This window comes from Macrobrachium rosenbergii, chromosome 54 (assembly GCF_040412425.1).
Source record: "Macrobrachium rosenbergii isolate ZJJX-2024 chromosome 54, ASM4041242v1, whole genome shotgun sequence".
In the NCBI taxonomy this organism is placed as follows: Eukaryota; Metazoa; Arthropoda; class Malacostraca; order Decapoda; family Palaemonidae; genus Macrobrachium; species Macrobrachium rosenbergii.
The window spans coordinates 47,168,399-47,189,541 of NC_089794.1; the positions used below are offsets into that span (position 1 = coordinate 47,168,399).

Here is a 21,143-nt window from a genome sequence, read left to right on the forward strand (position 1 = left end):
CTACGAATCATGAGCACTCTCCTGACGAGAGGCACAGGACGAGAGAAAGTGCCGAGATGCCAGGTGTCTGGGTGCTGAGACTCCAGGTGTCTCGATACTGCCCACCAGCTGCTTCGGTTGCTCGGCCAGGTTTCATACTTGTATCTTGAACCTTAGGGTTTGAGCATGCAGGATAGCAGACACAGAATTCCCCTTTGAACCTTCTTCTCGAGGGGTTTAGAGTTTGAGAAACTAGCAATAGGTCACGGCAGACGAGTTCCGCCCTGTCCAGTTCTGATTGTGTTCACGCAATTGGCTCGGCTCAGCTCGGCCCCGGTCACACTTACGAGACTGGCTCGGCTCAGCTCGCCCCGCCTGCCTCCTGTCTACCGCATACCACCCTCTGGATCACGTCCGTGTGATCGGCTCGGCTCGGCCCCACTTGGTTTTTCCAAATCGGGTTCTTGGCTCTGTTCGAGTGAACTTTTTGCTCTTCCCAGGAAAGCACTTTGCCACAGCACAAGCGCTCTTCTTCCCCTATGTAGCAGTAATCTCCTTTGGTTGATTATCGCTCACGGTCCGCCTCTCCTGCTGGTCTTACTGGCAGGACAGGTAGGGGTACTCTTTCTCCTCACCTGTTCTCTTTTCCTGTCGGTTGTTCCGGGAGGTGTGAGACGGACAGAGAGAGCTCTTTGGAGTTCGGTTTCCTGGCGTGCTTTGGGTGTCAGTCCCCCAATTCTCTCGTAGTAAAACCAGGTAGCCGAGGAGGGTTTCATGGGATCTGTCAAGGTCTCCCTCCAAGGGGAGAGGTACAGGAGTTTCACGCTTTGGAAGCAGCGAGAGTCTTCTTTTCAAGTTGCGATTGCCCTTGTTTTTTGGAAAACTTCGCGCTGATTCATTGGTGCGAGGATCCCAGGGACAGGACCGTGACTTCCCCAATGAATAATCTTCTTCAGAAGCAACCCTTGCAGTTCCCAAGGGGCCGAGAGTGTCGGGGGGCCGCCGCGATCCTTGCTTCCGAGAGCGTTCTCGACCAGATGAACTCTTTTCTTCTGCCTTGACAGAATACGAATTCTTCTTGCCTCAGAGGTCTGGCTGACTGCAGTTCTGTGGGCAATTCTGGTGCTAAGAAGAAGGACTTTGTCCCAATTCGGATCTCCGGTTTCTTAAGTCCCGAGTTGGCTCGACCCTTAGGAACAAACCTACTTGGTTCTGCCTTTCTCTTGCAGAGATTTGCCAGATACCTCGGTAATCAAGGTTTGTACCAGGGCACTGCCTTGTCCTTTGAACAATGGCCAAGACCTTGGGGTCTTAGTCATCTCAACTCGACCTCGAGTTCAAGCCAGCCCCCTCAACTCCTAAGAAGTCCCAGGCTTCGATAGAAGATTGCGGAACATAGCCCTCTCGTACCCTTCTTGGAAAGTGTGCATAACCGTGTCTCTTTCCATCCTCTTTCACATAAGGGAGGAGGGAAGAAGAGAAGAGAGAAAGAAGTATCAACCGGGAAGAAGTTCTCCTACTGCAGATTCCTGGATGATATGATACTTATCAAGTCTCGGGAGCTGGCAGCGACATTGCCGAGACCTGGGAATGGATTCCTTCAGAAGAAGTATCTATTTCCCTTAGGTCTCAGCAATTCTTTTCATTCCACTTCCTCTCCCGTGCTCCCGATTCAGGAAATGCCAGCCTGGCTAGAGCTAATTGTCTTGGTATCCTGTCATCTTGCAGAAGCTTCCCCATGGCGGAGAATGGAAGTCTGCTTCCATTCCTCCATCCTTCTTTCCTCTTCGAAGTCTGAGGAAGGAGTTAGGCTAATGCTTGATTGAAGGAACCTTCGAATATGCTTGCATATTCCCCTCACACCGTGTGTCTACTTACAGATTCACCGATCGAGGAACAGGCGCACACCTATAAGACTTTGCCTTGAAGGTGTGGGACCGAGACAATTAGTACCTTCTCATCACTGTCCTGGGCTCAAGGCAGGCTTCTGGCCTTCTGAGAATTCAGGATGAGTTTTGCGACACTCAGTGGTTCGTTGAACAACAAACCACAGTACTGTAGTAGCATTTGTCAACAAACAGGAGGGAATTGTTTTTTCCTCCTGTTTCATCTGTCAACATTTGCAGGTACTCGAATGTTCTACAGCGCACTCGACATCTCAATTAGCCGGATGCATCCCCAGTCGTGATGTATTGGCAGGCAAGCTTGGCCCCAGGTTTGAGTGATCGGGAAGAAACTTGCTGCTCACTCAAAGATTTATGAAGAGACTGCTCGACTGAGAAATCCCTACCATCTTTCTGTTGCCTCCCTGCACAAGTCGGTAGTTTTTTCTCGCTCCTTCATACCAGACCCAGGGGCTGCTACGGTGAGGCATGCTGTCTTTTTGGGATACTTGATATCTAGCGCCACCGCAAATAGAAATCGGACCTAACCCATAAGAATCCACTGTTTAGATGTCTGAAATCTATTTGCATTTCCTGCCCTATGGTTTGAGCTAGAGTTGGCTGGTGATATCTGGCAACTCTCCTGTGCTAGTGTGTGTGGGAGGTGTGTGCCTCAGGACTCAGTGCTGACCCAGACAGCAAACTGAAAGGTTATTGCTTTGATTTGCTCTGCCCCCAAGATCCCAGTATTTGGACTGGAGCACTTCTTGCCTTTTAATTCTTTATATATTCCCTAAATATGGGTCATGCACACATGAATAAGGACGAGAAGGCTGGCATATTAGCCTGGAGGCAAGATAAAATGCCTATTAAAGAAATCTGTAGATGTACTGGCCGAGCAAAGTCAACCGTAATGTTGCTGCTGGCTGCCGCTAGTGACCTACCACCCAACGTCGTTTCCCCAAGAAAACCTTATCCTGGGCGCCCACGGAAGACTTCCAAGGCCACTGATCATCTTCTTGTGAGAGAACTACGTAAAACCCTTGTCTTACAGCTTCTCAGCTAAAAACAAGTCACCCAATCCTCTTAAAAGATGTATCAATCCGCTGCATCCAACACCGTCTCCAGAAGGACCTCCAGCTGCCCATCCTCCGTGCTGCACGCAAACCTCTTCTGACAGATTGTATGAAGAAAGCTCGACTGAATTTCGCCAAGAAATACATCCACTGGACAGCTGATGACTGGAGGAAGGTCATGTGGTCAGATGAATCACCATTCCAGTGTATTCAGGGCCGTTCTACCACAGTAAGACGCCATCTTCAGTCAGCAGATTCGACCCTGCCTACACAGTTGCCACCGTCAAGCACCCCGAATCTGTCATGATTTGGGGATGTTTCAGTGGTTTAAGAGGTCGTGGAGGATTGCACTTCCTCCCAAAAAATGTTACAATGAATTCTGACAGCTACATTCAAGTTCTTGAAGATCACCTCCTGCCTTCATATGAGACTCACGGCTGCACTGTCTTCATGCCCGGTGGTGCTCCATGTCATAAGGCCAAGAAAGTTACCAAGTGGCTCACTGATCACAATATTGAGGTCTTGCAGTGGCCTGGTAACAGTCCTGACCTCAACCCAATCGAAAATGGGTGGAAAATCATGAAAAAGAAGCTTCAGTCGTGCAACACATCATCCCTCATGCGCCTGCAACAAAAAATCACCACAATCTGGGAGAATGAAATGTCTTTGCAATACTTCCAGAAACTGGCTGACAGCATGCCTAAACGACTCAAACTTGTTCTTAAAGCCAAGGGGAATATGACTAAATATTAAAATAGGTGCTACTATTCTCTATTATGTTTGTTTTATTTATTTCCTTGATGATAACCATGTTTATGCTACCAGTTGCCAAGTAGGTCCGATTTCTATTTGCGGTGACTGTACATTTCGTATTTGTCTGTTTCGCTATGGGTTCTCAAGCATTGCTCACCCGGAGTTACAGACAAATGCCGGAAGACTTCGCCTCTCGCCCGACCTGATAGCCGAGGCATCAAGAAGAGTTCTGCTTGACCCAGCCTCCTGTAGAGCTACACAAGAAGCGGTTCTTCGGGCAGTACATCCCGCTGTGTTCGGGACTGGGAGACCTTCCAGCTTCCCTTGCAAGCATAGGCTTTCTCGCCGAGCGGCAGCAGCTATAGCTGGATATCTCTTGAAGTCCTCTGCAACACTCCCAGGGACTGGAGCCATCTTTGCTGGTGGGTGTCGTTGTGGAACTCCTTCTTGGGTCAGAGTTGCTCTTCAAGTCTGGACTTCCTTGTCTTCTCTGCCAAGGGTTGCTTCTCTCCCTTTCGTTTGTGAGGAACGTAGTCCCCTGTGACCTAGTCTTCCATCTGATGTAGCTTCTTCTCCTCAGTCAAGATTTAGCTACGGATGAGAAGCTTCTTCGGTCTTGCTGTCCCAGGGAACTATTCCCTGGCTGGCATATGACTCGTTTAGGGTTCCTGTCCCATGCTGCATGCACCCTTAGAAGAGTCGTCAGATAGAGATGTGCCCTCTTAGGACCATCTCTCATCTTGCTCCTGCCTTGGCATAGAAGATGGAAGAGCAGGTGAAGGGGATCAATACCTCGAAGCCTTCTCGGATGTCGTAGGTGAACTCTGAATCCTTTGGCATCTACTGTCGGATTCGAGTCGTCCTTGTTTCCCCTCCTCCTCAGACTTTGTATCGATGATCCAGATCATTCGTTACTTTGTCCTTAGGGAGCTGTGGTACTTTCTGAAAAGGCTCGACACTCTTAACCTGGATGTTGTCGACATTTTCGCTAGTACTCTCTCTCCCAAGGAAGAAGTGTCTAAGGACACATCTTCCTCCTGGCTCCGTGAAGTGATCGAAGGAGGTACTCAGCAGCTGACAATGACGATACCGGTACCTTCCACCAGAGGGCTTACAAAGCTGATGGCTTGGTTCATCCCTCGCATTCCGGAAGTTTCTCTCGGGCTGGAAGCAAGACGTGGTCTCATAGACCACACTCTTGTCTTCCTATGGTCTTGCCCACAGGCCCTTGGAACCTTTTTTCCTTGGCTCTGTGGTGGCTGCTTAACAAGTTGTATTTTCTTACCCAGCTCCTTCTAGAGGACAAGTAGCATCTCGCCTAAGGTGTTGGTTCTGGAAGTGAGAAGGATACCAAGAATGACTGGCCTCTCTCCCTCCTCCTTCCCCATCCTTCTACTTCTCCTCCTTCAGGATGAGAATAGGACTTGAACCAACACGTTCTGGACCTGGTGCTGATGCGGTAAGACTACACATTGAGCACCCGTTCTGTTTTTCTCTTAGAATCATAGAAGCAATTCCACTCCTTCCTCTAGCAAGGGGAGGAAGGAGAATCTGGCAATAAGGGAAACCCTATCTCTCAGCTTTTCCTTACTGCCTCCGGCTCTAAGATTCTTCCAGCTTATTTTGTATGAGTCACATTTCCTCACTCGTGCGAAAAGGTCCAGTATCTGACATTTGATCTTGCAGTTCCTACACTCCAATATGTTAGAGGCTCGGGTACTCCTCCTCACTCTTTCGACCAGTAGCAGCTGCAGCCCAGGTGTGCAGAACTCCAGTCAGTTCATGAGACTCACTCAGATTCCTCCCTCCAACCAGTGGGTCTTCCTAATGTAAAGGACCGACGTTTTGTATATCGTGACAGAACAAATCAGAATTTTTGAAAGTAAATTGTATTTTTCCTAACTATACAAACCTGAGGTCCTTTACCTTACATATTATGCCCACCTCATGCCACCCCTCAATCTGAACCTGGACTGAAAGGCAAACTGGAATGTTTACATCCGGGCAGGCGGGTATTCCTGCCTACCTGGCGGTAGTTACTGCCTAACCACCATGCTCAAGAGTTTAACAGCCGTTCCCAGCCTACGCTGAGAGTAATTCCTAATGTAAAGGACCTTAGGTTTGTATAGTTAGGAAAAATACAATATACTTTCAAAAATTGTGATTTTTGAATGGCACTTTCCAGGCATAGACACTTGCAGGCCACCAATATAATTGCTTTAAAAGTAGTTCCGCAGTGTTTCTTCGTTCTTTTAGGCTAATTCAGGCAAAACATTTTTTGCCTTGGCTACTTGCGTGCTGCCTATGTAGTTTTGCCTTAAAATGTAATTCTTGCATCTTATCCAGATTACTTGCAAGCCTTCAGTATAATTTTGCCTTAATTTAATTTTCAAATGGTGTTTTCCGGGCATAGGCGCTTGCTAGCTGTTGATTATTTGCCTTAAAGTAATTCTTGAATGTTTTGTCATTCTTTTAGGGTAACACAGGCAAGCTTTTTTTTTGCCTAGGCTACTTGTGAGCAGCCTATGTGGCTTTGCCCTAAAAGTAATTGTTGCATCTTGCGCCATTCCTTTAGTCCAAATTTTACATCAGTGGGGTTTACAGGGCGTAGACTGTTTGCAAGCCGTCGTTGTATAATTGCCTTAATAGTAATTCTTGGATGTTTCATCATTCCTTTAGTCCAAAGATTTGCATTTTTATTTGTTTACCAAACCTAGTATACTTGCTAACCGTCAGTAAATAATATTACCTTAACCCTCACATTTTCCCTTGCAGAGAATTGAAAGTGTAAGGGCAGAAAGTATAAGGAGAGACGGGTGCTTATATGCAGCTCCTATATTATATAGCAAGCTTCCTCTTGAGCTGAGGCAGTTTGAGGATTTGAAGTCTTTCAAAACGAACTTAAAACTTTTTTGTGTATCAGTGCTGTGATGTGGAATATCAAACAGTGAATGTGGAACATGAGTGTGATGATGCATGCTCAGGGAAACACATCTGATGAATAAGCTTTTAATTTGATGATGGAGGCCCTGCAAGCACTTTAGAAGTGGTGCGAGACCTAGATAAGTGTCAACAAGTAACAACTTTTAACAGTACTTTATCGTCGGCCGAGAATTGGTCCCAGTATTTGCTTCGTCAGTATATTGTGTAGAGTACTCGCTTCGTCAGTACATTTACTAAGTTGGAACTTTTTCTGACAAGTTTCTCATGTCTCCTGTGCAAGGACACATGCATCTAGGTTGATGCACAGATCGTGAACATTCCACACTTCCAGTACCCAGAAGCAGCCACTGGTGCCTGTTTCAGCCTGACGCCAGCTCATACTACGAGTGCTACCGTCTGTTGCCAACTCATGCTCTGAGCAGCCAAAGGCTCCCAAAAGAGCCCACGGGTGAATCCTACCATCTGGTGACAACCCGTCCTCTGTGCAGCCAAGGCACCCCAAAGTGCCCGAATGCCCAAGTGCCCCCACGGGCGGCAACTGTAGCAGCCAGCCAGGCATGTACAAAGCTGACATACCCTTTTTCTCTCCTTCCACTAACCCTGTGTGTTTATCCACTTGCTTCCATGCCTGGCTCCCTAGCTCCCTTCCCATACCATCGCCAGTCTTGTGTCATGGTTAACAGAAAATTAACCTTGCAAAGTGAGCGTTGTGCAGTGGAGGAGGTGATTATCTGGCCCGCCGGGTCTCCTAGACCTAAGCCACTGTCATACTCCTTAGACCTGGGAGGAGTCATACTGAAAGTCCAATGGAGGCTGGTGGGAAGTCCCCCGGGTAGTTGCCCCCTCTGTCAAACCTGTTGCACAGTCCCAGGTATCAACAGAAAACCACTGGAAAGGCATCTTGGCAGATGTGTAGTGGAGGAGGTGGTTCCTCGTCCCACTGACTCTCCTAGACGAAGGTCCCTGTCAGACTCCCCTAAACCTGGGAGGAGGCATACTGGAAGTCCAAGGGAGGTCGGTGGGGTTTGACCACTGGTAGTCGCCCCCTCAATCGAACCTGTAGTACATTCCCAGGTATCGGCAAACAGCCACTGGAAAGGCGTCTTGATAGATGTGTGGTGTTATCATCTCTCATTGAATTGACGTCTTCCTGACTACCTGGGGCCATCCTACTAGTGTCTGGCACCAGTTCCTGTTCTCTCAGTGCCTGTTCCCAGACATCTGACACCAGTTTCCAGGTGCTCAGCGCTCTCTTTAGTACCTGGTGCCAACCCTCAGAGCTCCCATTGTCTGCTCTCATGCGCCCGGCACCAGCCTTCTAGTGTCTGGTGCCAGTTCCTCTTTAGTACTTGGCGCCTATCTTTGCTAAGAACACATTGTTCTTTCTTGAGTGCCAGTCTCTGATTGAATGCCTGGCCTCAGCTTTTCAAGTGGCCAGCACCAGTCTCCGATCACCAGGCGCCAACTCTTCAGTATGAAACTCCCGCCTCTGAGCGCCATACAGACTGCTCACAAGCGTTTTGGCTCTCTTCAGTCTGTTCCACCTTTGCCCAGGGTTCAAGACAAGCCAACTTTGCTCCCTTTTTAGTGAAATTAGTGTCTCGGAGTCCTGTCTTTTGTGGACAGGGACTTTTGTGCCCCGAATTTATGAGCTTGTTAAAGTAATCTCCCTCCTCTGGCATTTTTCTTCATTCTCCAAGAAGTCTCTCAGGGAGTTGGGAGTTTGACTTTTCTTGAAAAGGGAGCAAGACAAGTGTCTTTGGACTTTGCTCTCAAAGAATGCTCCCTCTGGTTCTTCAATGGAACAAGACCTCCTTGTCAGAGATTTTGTCAAGAATTTTGAAGTACCTGTAAAAGTTTTTTTCTTGACTAGCAGCAGGAGCACGGGAGAAGAAGGTAGAGGACTCCCAAGTGTTTACCGAGAGACATTGCCTCGGATTGTCTCTTAGTCCTGTCCTGTATAGACAAGGACAGTTGAGATGGGTTTTAGAGCTTTCCACTCTTTCGTTGGAATTTCAAGAAGAGAGAGCTTTGGTGCTCGATTTCTACTTTGAGAGCGACAAAATCGCAGTGAGCCTTTGTTTTTGCCTACAGACCTATATCACCTCTTCCTCAGAACACAGTGTCTGTTGCAAGGGTCAGCTTTTTTGGATGTCAGTCTCAACTCTCCGAATTTTTGCTTTCCTTCTGCCTAGAGCATCACTGCTTGTTTCAGACGGTCAGCTAATATACTGCCTTTTTTTCTTCTTTCTCAGAACATTAGTGGATGAGTCTACTGTACTGGGGACTCTGTCGCCCACTGAGACATTAGTCAAGTTAGACAAACTTCATGACTTGGACCTGCAATGGTGGCAGTACATACATTGATGAAGTAGGGAACTCCCTTCTTCCTCTAAGCCCAGACATAGTCCTCTGCTTTACACCTCAAATCTTGGTCAAGGAACCCATAAGTTAACCAGAAACTTTCTGGGTCTTGCTCACTGGATGTTGGATCCTTCTCACATATGTTAGAGAGCTGCAAGCATTTCTCTTGGGAGCTTCAGTGCTTCTTGAACTTAATTTACACCTGGACTGCGATAGTTTTCTCTAGACAAGATTTCATTCCTAGCGTATATGTAGAGAAGAAAGGCTCTTTTTTTTCTCTCAATTTTCTATCCAAGCAAGAGAACCTATACTGCTAAAAGATCAGATTCGATATCAGTCAAGTCGGGTACTTCCTTACATCCCCTGGTCTGTCGGGAACTGTGGAGTCCATGGGGCAGAATGTGTATGTTCCTATTTGCCACCTCAAGGAACCTTCGAGGCTTCAGAAAGCACCAGTACAAGGTTTTTCTCCTAGTCTTATTGCTTAAACTAGTGTGGTTGCTGATGTCATTCTTCTAGCCCCCCCTGCCAAACTACGTGAGCCTTTTTTGAAGCTGGGGTTGCAGTCTCTACCCGTCATCTTGGAGACATCTATGGCCCATTTTCGGATACCCGATCTTTACTTGAGGAGATTTACATCTTTCGTCCTCCATCAGTAAAGGGTATTGATCTATGCTTAACTAAGTGCCTAAACACAGGGGCCTAGCTTTTGATGACCTAATCTATTCTTTATTGCATCCAAGTGAGGAAGGAATCTGGTGTTCTGGAGCCTGGATGTATTCCGAATGACTGATGAATCCCTTGTTTGATCCCCTGCATTCCTCTTCTCGGCAACCTTACATGGAAGACACCCTTCTGAATGACCCATGGCTTCGACTAGGACACATTAGTGAGATCCAAGTCATTGTTTAGAGAAGGTATTTTCACAGGGAGACGCTTTCTTCCTCGTTTACCCCTGGATTTTAGCCATAACGAGGATCTATTCAAGCTCTAGATCTGTCCCTTCTCCTTTAGGAAGTTAATGGTCATCACTGACTGAAGAAGAGAGAACTTTCTGTCTAGCTACAGCTTTAAGATTTTTGCATAAACAGAATCAGACTAAGATCACATCCTGAAAGGGCTTATTTTTGAATGCTTCAGGAAACATTTTGCCTTTTAAGTGAAAGTCAAGGACATCAGAGCAGCTTCTTCCTACTTAGCTTTCAGGCTCATTTATCCTTTACTTCTATTCTATGGCAAGATCTGTTTCATTCACTGACAAGAACATATTGCCCTCATGGACTTCTAACTTGGGACACACTCAGAATTAAGAGAGCAGTTTGCCCTCTTTTAAGTAAAGCTAAGGATGTCTTGGTAGCCTCTGCCTCTTTGGCTTGCATACATTTTATGCCTCGTATGCCATTCTGCCTTCGAACTACGGGAAATGTAATTATTCTTCATTTCTCACTATTTTTAATAAAAGTTAAACAGTGTTGAATCTTTCAGTGCCTTGAGACCATTTCTAGTGACCAATGTATCACGGAAGGAAGCATAGGATTGTTTTTTCCTACTGTCTCTTCATCTTGTAGTAAGGTGTGAAGTTTTTTGCAGAGTCAGGGGGTACATTATACCTGAAGCACCCACCACCCTCAGGGGATGGGTTGTGGTTTTATCTCAGTGTAGATGTCAATGTTGTCTGGTTAATTTTATTTTGGTGCTATGCCCAGGGCAAGGGCGAGCACCTATCATGCTTTGCTAGCCATCAGAGTACTTCCTTCGCTGCAAAGTTCCCACTAAGTAGGAGGCGACCCATGGCTATACCACTACGCCACTACGAGTTAAGATGAGTACCTACCAGAGGTAGTATCCCAGTAGCTCTCTTAGCTGATAGGTAACAACAAGCATTGGTTTTCAATGCTAGCAGTTTTTTCTATTTTCAAATTCATTACATAAATGGTTTTGGAGTAGAATATGTCCATGTATCCCACCTCCTATCAATGTGGGAATCAACTATGTAATTACTTGGTAAGTTACATAAAAATGACATTTTTATAAAAAAGTAAAGTTTTATATTTACTTACCAAGTAATTACATGATCAGAGCCCACCCTCCTCCCCACTGATGCTCCCTACTGATGGACATAAGGCATGAACAGATTGAAGTTATCTGCTAAAGTTGTTCCTAATATTCCTGCTAGTGTGCGGAACTGGTCACCTACACTGATGTGCAAAGTGTTACCCGCGAAATTTTGAATTCAAGCTGCTGTGTAAAGTGAACTAATAGCTAATAGCTATGTAATTATTTGGTAAGTATATGTAAAGCTTTATTTTATTATAAAAATGTAATTTTCATTACATAGCTGGTGTAAATGTTGAAAGTTTTTTATTACAACTTATGTGGGCATCAAGGAAAATGAAGCTGCTGATGTAGCAACCAAAGCTACAACTACTATGACTGTTCCAGTCTTAGAACCCATTATCATTAATATATGGCAAGCCTTGTGGAATAATGAATCTGAAAAAAAAAGTTAAATTGTTTTAATGCAGCATTAATTAAAAAGCCAATATCATTTCAGAATAATTTTGTCCTTCAAATTAGTCACTTGTGGACTCATGAGTACGTGATGAGTAACTTATATGACCTATGGGTGTTTGAGGAATAACCCTCATGACTCATGGTTATATGATGAATAATCTGCATGACCCATAGATTTTCTGTGGAGAAAACCATGACACCACAAAATCAACAAATTTATGAGAAAATTAATTCACTCAATTAATCCTGTTATGGAATTTTTAAGGAGTTGGAATTTATCCAATGAGACTTAATTTATTAAATACAAACAACTCCTTTTGGGCTGTTGGTGAAAGTTACAAAAATCACTCGGGTTACTGGCTGAACTAATTAATAATGATGATAATGCACTTATTATTATAGCATGATGGATAATTATTAAACAATTCCATAATTTAAGAACCATTTTCTTAAAAGTAATGATTACTACTCTCCTAATCATGGAACTACTTTTTTTCATTTTAGGGGTGTTTACAGTGGAACACGTGGTCGTGGAATGACCTTGGTTAGGGGTGCTGGCAGAGGAAGAGGTAGAGGTAGGGGAACTAGAGGATTTGGTTACTATTCCTCTTCAGTTGACAGAAGAACAACCAAAATACATGCTTCTGGTTTTGAACGAGAAGATAAAGAGGAGGTTCTTGCTCACTTTTCTGTAAGTAGATTGGTGCATGTTCTTTACTCAAAAGACAAAAAAGTGTTGAGCTTATTCCTTATTGAAGGTTATTTGTTGTTGAATGAGATAAGGGATTCTTGGAATAAATTTAAATTATTACCTTGAAGTTCTTGAGTTTCTCATATTTTCTGTCAGGTTTTACTTATTTTGTGTCTGATAGTGGTCTATCATAACTAGTTAAATGAAGAGAATGATAATGTTTCCCAATTGCCAGTTAAGTTTTTTTTTTTTATTAAAGTAATCCCTTGATTATCCGGATTAATAAAGCCAAGGCCATGTTTGTAAAAATTTACGGGTGTTCAAATGGAACTCCTTACCTTTACTCCCCCATGTTGTCAATACTGCATGACCGTAAATACTAAATAGGCTTATGAACAACAACCATATCACTTTAAACTGAAAACTTGATACATAAAGCAATTATCTACCTTATTTTCCCATATTTGTAACAATATACACCATAAATACACTTAAAAAAAAAGCTAAGCTTTTTTTTCTCATGCAACATGCAGTATGGTAGGTAACACAAACAATGTTTTTAATTTTCCCTCCAAACACTGTAAAATACATCATACTCGTCAAAAAAAAAGTAAATGTTTTTTCTCGTATGCAACATAATTCGATAGGTTGCACAATTTTTTCATTTTCGTAAACACTGTAAAGTGCATAGTACACAAAAAATGTAAACCTCTTAGTTTTCTGTAAAACAAAATTATTGAGATGGCTATTGTCTGACCATCCCCTTTTTTTCTTTCTGCCCTCAGATCTTAAAAACTACCAAGGCTAGAGGGCTGCAAATTGGTGTGTTGATCATCCACCCTCCAGTCATCAAACATACCAAATTGCAGCCCTCTAGACTCAGTAGTTTTTTTATTTGAGGTTAAAGTTAGACATGATCATACATCTGACAGTGCTGTAGGTGCCAACAACACAGGCCATCACCGAGCCGTGGCTGAGAATTTCATACAGCATCATACATTGTACAGAAAACTCGATTGCTATGAAGAAACTTCAGCCCGTTTTTTACTTCTTTTCTCATGTGTGCAACACACTATATGATAGGCTACACAAGCAATTTTTTTTTTCATTTTTCCCAAGCTCTTTAAAAGAGTAAAACTTTTTTTTTTTTCCCCTCTTATACACAACATGTAATACAATAGATTATGCAAACAATTTTTTTCATTTTCCCCAAACTGTAAAATGCGTCATACACAAAAAAAGTCCTAGAAATATAAAGATAATTTTTCTCTGTTACTTACCTGTGTGTACTGCCCTTGGTGCTTACAATGGCAGGACTTTATAAAAAAAACTTGTGAGGAGGTTTAAAAGCCCTCCTCCACCTCCTTCCCCTCCACCAGCTTGACTGTGTTGTCGAGACCCTCATCTTCTTCTTTCTGTGCCCCTCGTGACTCCCAGGAGACATTAAGTGATGAAGTGGTTGGAAGAGGCATAGAGAAACTTGGAGGGTTAGGGACACTGAAGTGGGCCAGTGGCACATCAGATTGTTGATTGAAGAAATCCTGCATATCAACAAAGGCAGCAGAAGCACTTGCCTGCAGTTCCAAGCTGAAGGACTGACTAACTGATGAAATGGATGGCGATGGGCTTGGGTGCACGGGTTTTGGATCTGACAAAGCTGTCAAGGGTACTTTGATTATTCCGCTTCTCAGTGACAATCCTTCTATACTCTCGCAGTTCTGCAGCCATGTTCAAGACCCCAGAGAAATCGTTGGGATCCATGTTGGTGTTCTCCAATACCTCAGTAACCATATTGAAGGCCATGTGCTTGTGCTTGTATGAGGGCATTTGTTGTGGAACAGCCTCATCCTCGTCTTTGTTGTCTTCAGTCTCTTCTTCATCACTACCAGCAACTGCAGCAACTATCTTGCTGTTGACGAGTAGTTGGTAGCAAGGGTCGCCACCACTGTCATTCAGCCACTCTTTGCACATCATCCTCAGGAATATCGTCACCTCCAGTTGCAAGTGTGGCACGGAAGTTGTTGACTTCAGACCCCTTTAAGTCCATCTGCCTTCTTCTCCATTCAGCATACAGTTCCAGGTGTGGTTGAGGGGGTCTTTACAGGGACGTCTTTTCAAGCATTTGCAAAGTTGTAGATGGGCAGACTTCAGCAAATACTAGCGAAGATTCTCCAGTGTCAGTTCCACCATGATATCCAAGCCTTGTTCCTTCTCCACGTCCTCCAGTACTACTATCACCTACTCCAGGAACTTCCTCTGGTATAGCCATTTTGTTGCAACAGTAACACCTTGGTCAGCTGGCTTAATGAATGCAGTCGTATTAGGAGGGAAATACATGATCCAGGATCACGACCATTGTCACATCCCAACTGGGCTGTATTAGGATGTGCAGGCGCATTGTCCTTGAGAAGGAAAGCCTATGCCCAATGTCTAGCAATGCCAAGGTCCTGTGTATAATGATGAATAACCTTAAAAAAATTATTATTGAATCAACTGGTTACGATCTTGGCAGTGAATCAAACCTTCACCAAATGATGCCAAATCACTGGTAGCCTATACATCAACCAGCGCAGGACACGAGTTCTTTGTGTGTCCAACTATCACTTGTTTGCGACAGTGCCCACCAGTAGCATATGCACATAATAAAGCGGAAATGCATTGCTTGGAAAACTTTCGACAGGGTAAATTCTTTTCCTACTCATCAGCCAAGGTGTTAGTGGGTGAGGAGTGATGGAATAGACCAGTTTTGTCAGCATTGTAGATTTGTCCTAAAATAATACAGTACTGTACCTTCCTTTCTCATCAGGTCTTGCAATGTCTGGCAAAAATTCCTCTATTCCCTCCACAGGAATATCCAAAGTTCTGCCAAGAGTCACCTTGTTAGAAATCCAAGTTGAATTTTGAATTAAAACCACCAACCTGCGGATACCTTAAAGTCCGCAAACTCATGCGAGCCTGCGAACTTTGTAGCTGCAGCCTTCAATTCGTCACCATGTATGTTCAAGCCAGGAGTCATTTGTTGACAAAACCAGATCAAGGTAGACTGGTCAGTGTCCTCATAACACCATTTTGCCATGGCCTTATGGGTTTGACTCTTGGCTGCCTTCTTCCCAAAGTCCATTGCATACTTCTTCAGCCTGCCCTGGGAAGCCTTGAGATCATGCAAGATTGACCAAGCAATGCCGTACTCCTCCATGGTACATGACCTAGACCAACCTGCCTCCAATCTCCCAACGATTTCTAGTTTCTGTTGGTCAACACCTGTCTCGCCAGACAAGGTTGTGCCATACAAAAAATACACAGTACCGCACAAAACACAAGCAGGACCTGCAAGTGGTGCAGCATTGCAGTGAAAGCCCCATGCTTGTGGTACATCATCACATTAGTAATGCATGTGAACAGTTCAAACAAGTGACTGATTATGCACATCTGTGCAAAGAGGGCAAATAGTCTTTGCTACCAATTGCATTGATACTCTCCAGATGTAGCCAAGTAGTGTAAGATATGTTTATGATGCATATACCTATCAGCCATTAAAAATAAGAAAATCACAGTGACTGTATGTTTCTGGCAATAACAAGAAAGCTTACAAAAAACATGAGTGCTTGTCCACCTTTGAACCTTCTACCATATGCTGTTAAACTGATATATATCCATATCAGCCAGTAAAAAGCAATAAACAAAGTAACATTTCATAACATGTTAAGTGACGTGCTTTTAAGCCAATAACAATCTCCCTACGCACTTCTTTTGCCTTGTGTGCGTGATTCTTAGTGCGGTATCACATGTCTATTTAATTTTTTTGCTTTGCTTGATTTACTGTACAGTATTTCATTACCAGTTTAGTTGACTCTAAGTATGATTATCACACCTATCATAATAACAGTACACAAAAGAATATTTTATCAATGTTGATATTTCATGTTTAATTAAAAATATTTAAAATGCAAATTTGTAGATTTTGGCAACACATGTTATTTATAGCTTCCATCTTGATGCCATCAACCAGAGCAAAGGTGTGTGTGCGCATGTGCATACGCTTAGGATATCATATGTGTTTATCTCTTTTGGGTAGTAAATTTAATTGTTTTTTCATCTTTTATGCTGTGAAAATAAAAATAATAATTTAGTGTGAAATAAAATTATAAACGAAAGGAGAGAGTGTGTTATAGGCTTTAATGTATGCAACACCTTAGTTATCCTCTCTTTTTCTGTACCATATCCATTTTTTTCACTTTACACAACCTTTAATAAAATGTGGAAAAGCATAAACGAAAAAAAAAAGCTCTTAAAGTTAAACACCTCCCTTCCCTTCTCCACTCATCCTACCATGCATTTTCAACCCCCCCCCCTTCCCAGCCAGGGAAACTACTTCCCTGCTCCACCCACCTAAAACAACTCTTTCTGCGTGTGAGTTCTTCTAGCCTTACTGCTGCTCCCCTCCCATGGTGCTCAGCCATCTGAGCCCCTCCCACCCCCTTTCTCAGTCTCTTCATGAGTGTAAGCAGTGTTACCAGCAATTCCTTAGGCCATGCAGCATTGCCAACCATTGGAGAGTGGTTTTTTCAAAATTTTTAAAATTTATATAAAGTATGTTACATATCTTTGGTCCTTGATCCGGTGCTGTTGGATAATGTTGTGTGCCAGTTAATAAAGATTTGGATAATCGAGGAACTTTATAAATTTGCTTTTCCCATCTAGGTAGTAATGACTGGAATAGTTTGCTCTGCAAGAAATGCAACCTTTACCTTATTTTAGAGACTGTTGGGCATGGCCTTAACATTGTATTGCATATTCATCTTGGTTACAAAAAATTATTAAAGAATGTATCCAGCAAATGACAGTCCGTGCTGCTTGGTTCATATTGATAAAACATTTTTGTACCATAGAAAAGTTTTGTCACCTACTCATGAAAATTATTGCTACAGCAGTCATCTCTTTCAGGGATGACCAGTGGGCATAATTAAAAGAAAATTTTTTTTCCCCAAATTCCTATACATTGGTTAATCTTAATTATGTCTTAACAACTTTTATCTGCAAGGGAATAGAGGTTGCTTTTCAGCAGTTTGGGAAGGGAATTAGAAAATGGCTTAAAATGAAGTAGCTTTGATGGAGTATGATAAAATCATATTTGGTTAATTTTCTTTATTTCAAGTATTTCCCACATTTCTCCTCAGGGCTTAGGATCAGTGACTAACTATGTGTGGGATGACCAGACTCCAGCGGTAACAATCCAATATTCTGCTAGAAGAGAAGCCGAGAAGGCAATGGTTGAGGGCAGAACGTTAGGAGACCGTCTGTTGACTTTAACCTGGTCCTTCGAAGCTTCCCTCCCACCTCGTACGCAGGCCACTGCAACTGGGGTAATAGGAAATAAGCATGTGTCCACTCACACCTTTACAAGTGTTACCCCTCACTCTACTACCCCCTTACTCTCTCCAGAAGATACCTTGGTGAGTTTGACATTGTCCACTGCATCTCGACATTTTTTATCATTGTAAATGGTATGATTTGTTGTATAGACTGCATTTGTGTGTTTACCTTGTTTGGATATCCAGGGAAGTCGTAATTTACTTGCAATATTTTTTTGGAAGCTAGGAGAGATTATGGTGCAGTCAGGTAAAATGGTTTCACAGCTTATTTGGATTAGAGTATAAACTGCTTGGCAAAAGATCTACAAAGATTCTTTTCATAACCCACTGCAGCAATGAACACTTGATATGAAGTGTTTAGAAAAACCAGTCAACATCTTTTTAAGTACTGTATAGAGAATTAAGTGGAAATAATGTAACACAAAAAACATGTTTGATTTTATCACATGATGGTGACTATGTTAAAATTTTTTAAAAACATCTTAGTGGAATTTATAGGACAAACTGTAATGATGAAAATATGCTCTTCCAAAATTTGGAATGAAAGTGATAGATTCATTTGTCTCCAGTATGAAACTATGACAGTCAGAGAAGCAAAAATATAGTACAGTATTAGGACAAGAGACTACATGTATAGTATCACTGAGTACATGGAGTTGATGTGTGTGTGTGTGTGTGTGCCATGGGAACAAAACTGAAACAGCTAGAGGTATGGAAGCAGCGAGATGTATTACCGAGTAATTACATAGCTATAGTTTCTAACTCGCGCGGCAGCCTCTAATTTAAAAATCATGGTAGCACTTTAGTGTAGGTGACAAGCCCTGCCCACTTAATGGGAGTGTTGGAACAACTTGGCGGCAGCGTCATTCTGTTTCTGCCGTGCTCTTGATTAACACTGGGGGTTTGCTGCAGCTTTTGTTTACTGATTTTCGGTTGTATGGTTGCATTTCGGTGAAGTATTATCGCTTATTTGAGTAGCCTTCAAGCTTTAATAGCTTTCAGGATCATTTTTTGTAGTTCTTTGGCTATTGTTATGTCTGCTTCAAGTTCACTTAGTTTAGCTATTGTAGCAAAAGTTGCAAAACAAGATTAATCAAATCTTCATATGATTCTCATGCAATTTGCAGTAAATGTAGTGGGCAGAAATATATTGGGGAGAAAATTGCTATATGTAATGATTAGCAAGAGTAGAAGGTACTTAATCTCAACTAGACAAGTTAGAGAGGGATAGGAAAAGGAAAGCAGCCTCTAGAGCCTAGAAATGGGCTTCCCTTAGCCTAGTGTTCTACCCTAGCCTAGATTAGAAGATAGCTCTGCTATTCCTTCTTCCCGTCTTCCTAATTTTTCTCCTAATACTAGCCCTCCTACTTTTAATCCACCTACTCCCGCACCTAGCTCCCTCACTTCTGCACCCGATGCCATTGCCAGTCTGGAGTCTAGGTTTCACAAGAAAATTATCCTACTAGTGAATACAGTGGTGGAGTTAGGTGTGGGAAAACGTATTTAGACAGCACCACTTCCCGCAGAGTGAAAAGTGATAGTGTTGTGCAAGTGGAGGAGGTGACTACTCGTCCTGTCGGTTCTCCTAAACCAAGGTCACTGTCCTGCTCCCCTGAACCTGGGAGAAGACATACTGAAAGTCCAATGGAGGGCGATGGGGTTGGCCCACAGGTAGTTGCTCCCACAGTCGAACCTGTTGCGCATCCCCAGGTATCGGCAGACAGCCACTGAAAAGGCGTCTTGACAAGAGAAAGTGTTATGCAAGTGGAGGAGGTGGCCTCTCGTCCTGCCGGTTCTCCTAGGTGAAGATCTTTGTCCTGCGACCGCAGATCTCCTAGACTAAGGAGCTCTCCTTCAGTATTTACGGATGAGCTTTCCATTCTTTTTCGGCTTCAGCTAGCCCCTGGTCTCGCCTACCTCAGCTTTCCTGATGAGGAGACCTCTAGATGACAATCCTAGGCTTCCCCCAATGGTGCTTTCCTCGTCTTCTAGGAAGGCACTCAAGGAGATTGCAATTTAGTTTTCTGTTAAGAGGGAGCAAGGTAAGGGTTCCTTTATCTTTCCTCCCTTGCACTTAATCCATAGGTGGTTTCCTCCCTACACCACCAGGGAAGCTCCTCCTTCCTGACGCTCGGCGTTTTCATTGGTGAAAATTATGTTTTTCATCGGCAGAACTTGACCTCCTTGTCAAAGCCTTCTTTGAGATGTTTGAAGCTTTTAGTTTCTTGGACTGAATAGTTAGAGTGCTAGCCAAAGAGACTGAAGATTGCATGATTTAGTTGGGGACTTTGCCTGACTGGCTAGGAGTCCTTTCTCATGTAGATAAGTCCACCAGGGACAAGTCTTTTGAGCTTTTAGCTCTTTCCTCTTTGGAGGTTATGAAGAAAAGAGAAGTTTTTGGTGCTCCTGTTCCACTAAAAGAGTCATTCAGGCCCAGAAGTCGGACCTCTGCTTCCGTTCCACTAAAGGAGCTGCTCAGGCCCAGAAGTCGGACCTCTAATAGAATTCGATGCAGGATCATCTGATGCATTCTTCCATACGCCCCAAGGATTCATCCACGTTTGTTCCTAAGACGGTCTCTCCTCTCCAGCAACAACCCTTTTGTGGGAGTAAGCCCAAGTCCAGTCTAGGACCTGTTCCAGTGTCCACTTCTCGGCCAGAACTATCAAGAATGGCTCAAGCCCTTGCCCAAAAAATTAGGAAGAAGTCCTTCATGTGCAATTGGAAGCCAGTCTTCTCAAATTTTGGAAGAAGTGGAGTATCAGAGAGAGAGAACAGTGGATTGCCTAGGTTCTGAGGGAGGGCTACTCCATTCCATTTATGGAGACCCCCCCTTTGGTCCCATTATTTTGATGGCCTACTCAAAGTCTCGGAAAAATTTTTGGCCCTTTTGGAGGAGGTCTCCTCTGTCCTTCGAAAGAGAGCCATTGAAGAAGTCGAGGACATCAACTCAGAGGGCTTCTACTACCGTCTGTTTTTGATCCACAAATCAGTGGGGTTTGCAGACCAGTCCTCAGCATAAGCGACCTTGTTCTCTTCATCCAACAGATGAAGTTTAGGTGGAGATGAACCAGTCAGTCTGTTCATCCATTCACCAGGGTGATTGGATAACCTTGGATATGCAGGACGCATGCTTCCACCTTCCCGTCCATCTGGACTCCAGGAATTATCTAAGGTTCGTCTTCCAGGACATTCTCTCAGGTGTCCCATGTCAGCGTCTAAACACCTGTCTCTTCTCAGAGTCCCAGCGCCAGCTAAATCTTACTGATTTCGCGCTCTTTGGCCTCTCAGACGACATCTCAAGTGTTCACTCAAATCCCCTCACTCCTATAGCTAAAATAACTTCATTTTATGAGGCATTAATGTCAGTCTATATATATATATATATATATATATATATATATATATATATATATATATATATATATATATATATATTATATATATATATATATATTTATATATATATATATATATATATTATATATATATATAATATATATACGTCAGGCTAGACCCTTTTTCATAGGAAATTTCTTTTTAATTGACTTTTTAATAATATATATAT

At 43.3% G+C, this 21,143-nt stretch overlaps 1 protein-coding gene across 1 annotated transcript in view; it reads left to right on the forward strand.

The window, feature by feature from the left end:
* Nucleotides 1-21,143, forward strand: part of swm (Zinc finger protein swm) — a 203,425-nt gene that overhangs the window by 134,253 nt on the left and 48,029 nt on the right. The window contains 2 exon segments of the mRNA XM_067098233.1: nucleotides 12,017-12,203; nucleotides 17,381-17,656. Of these exon segments, the coding sequence (XP_066954334.1) occupies nucleotides 12,017-12,203; nucleotides 17,381-17,656 (463 nt within the window).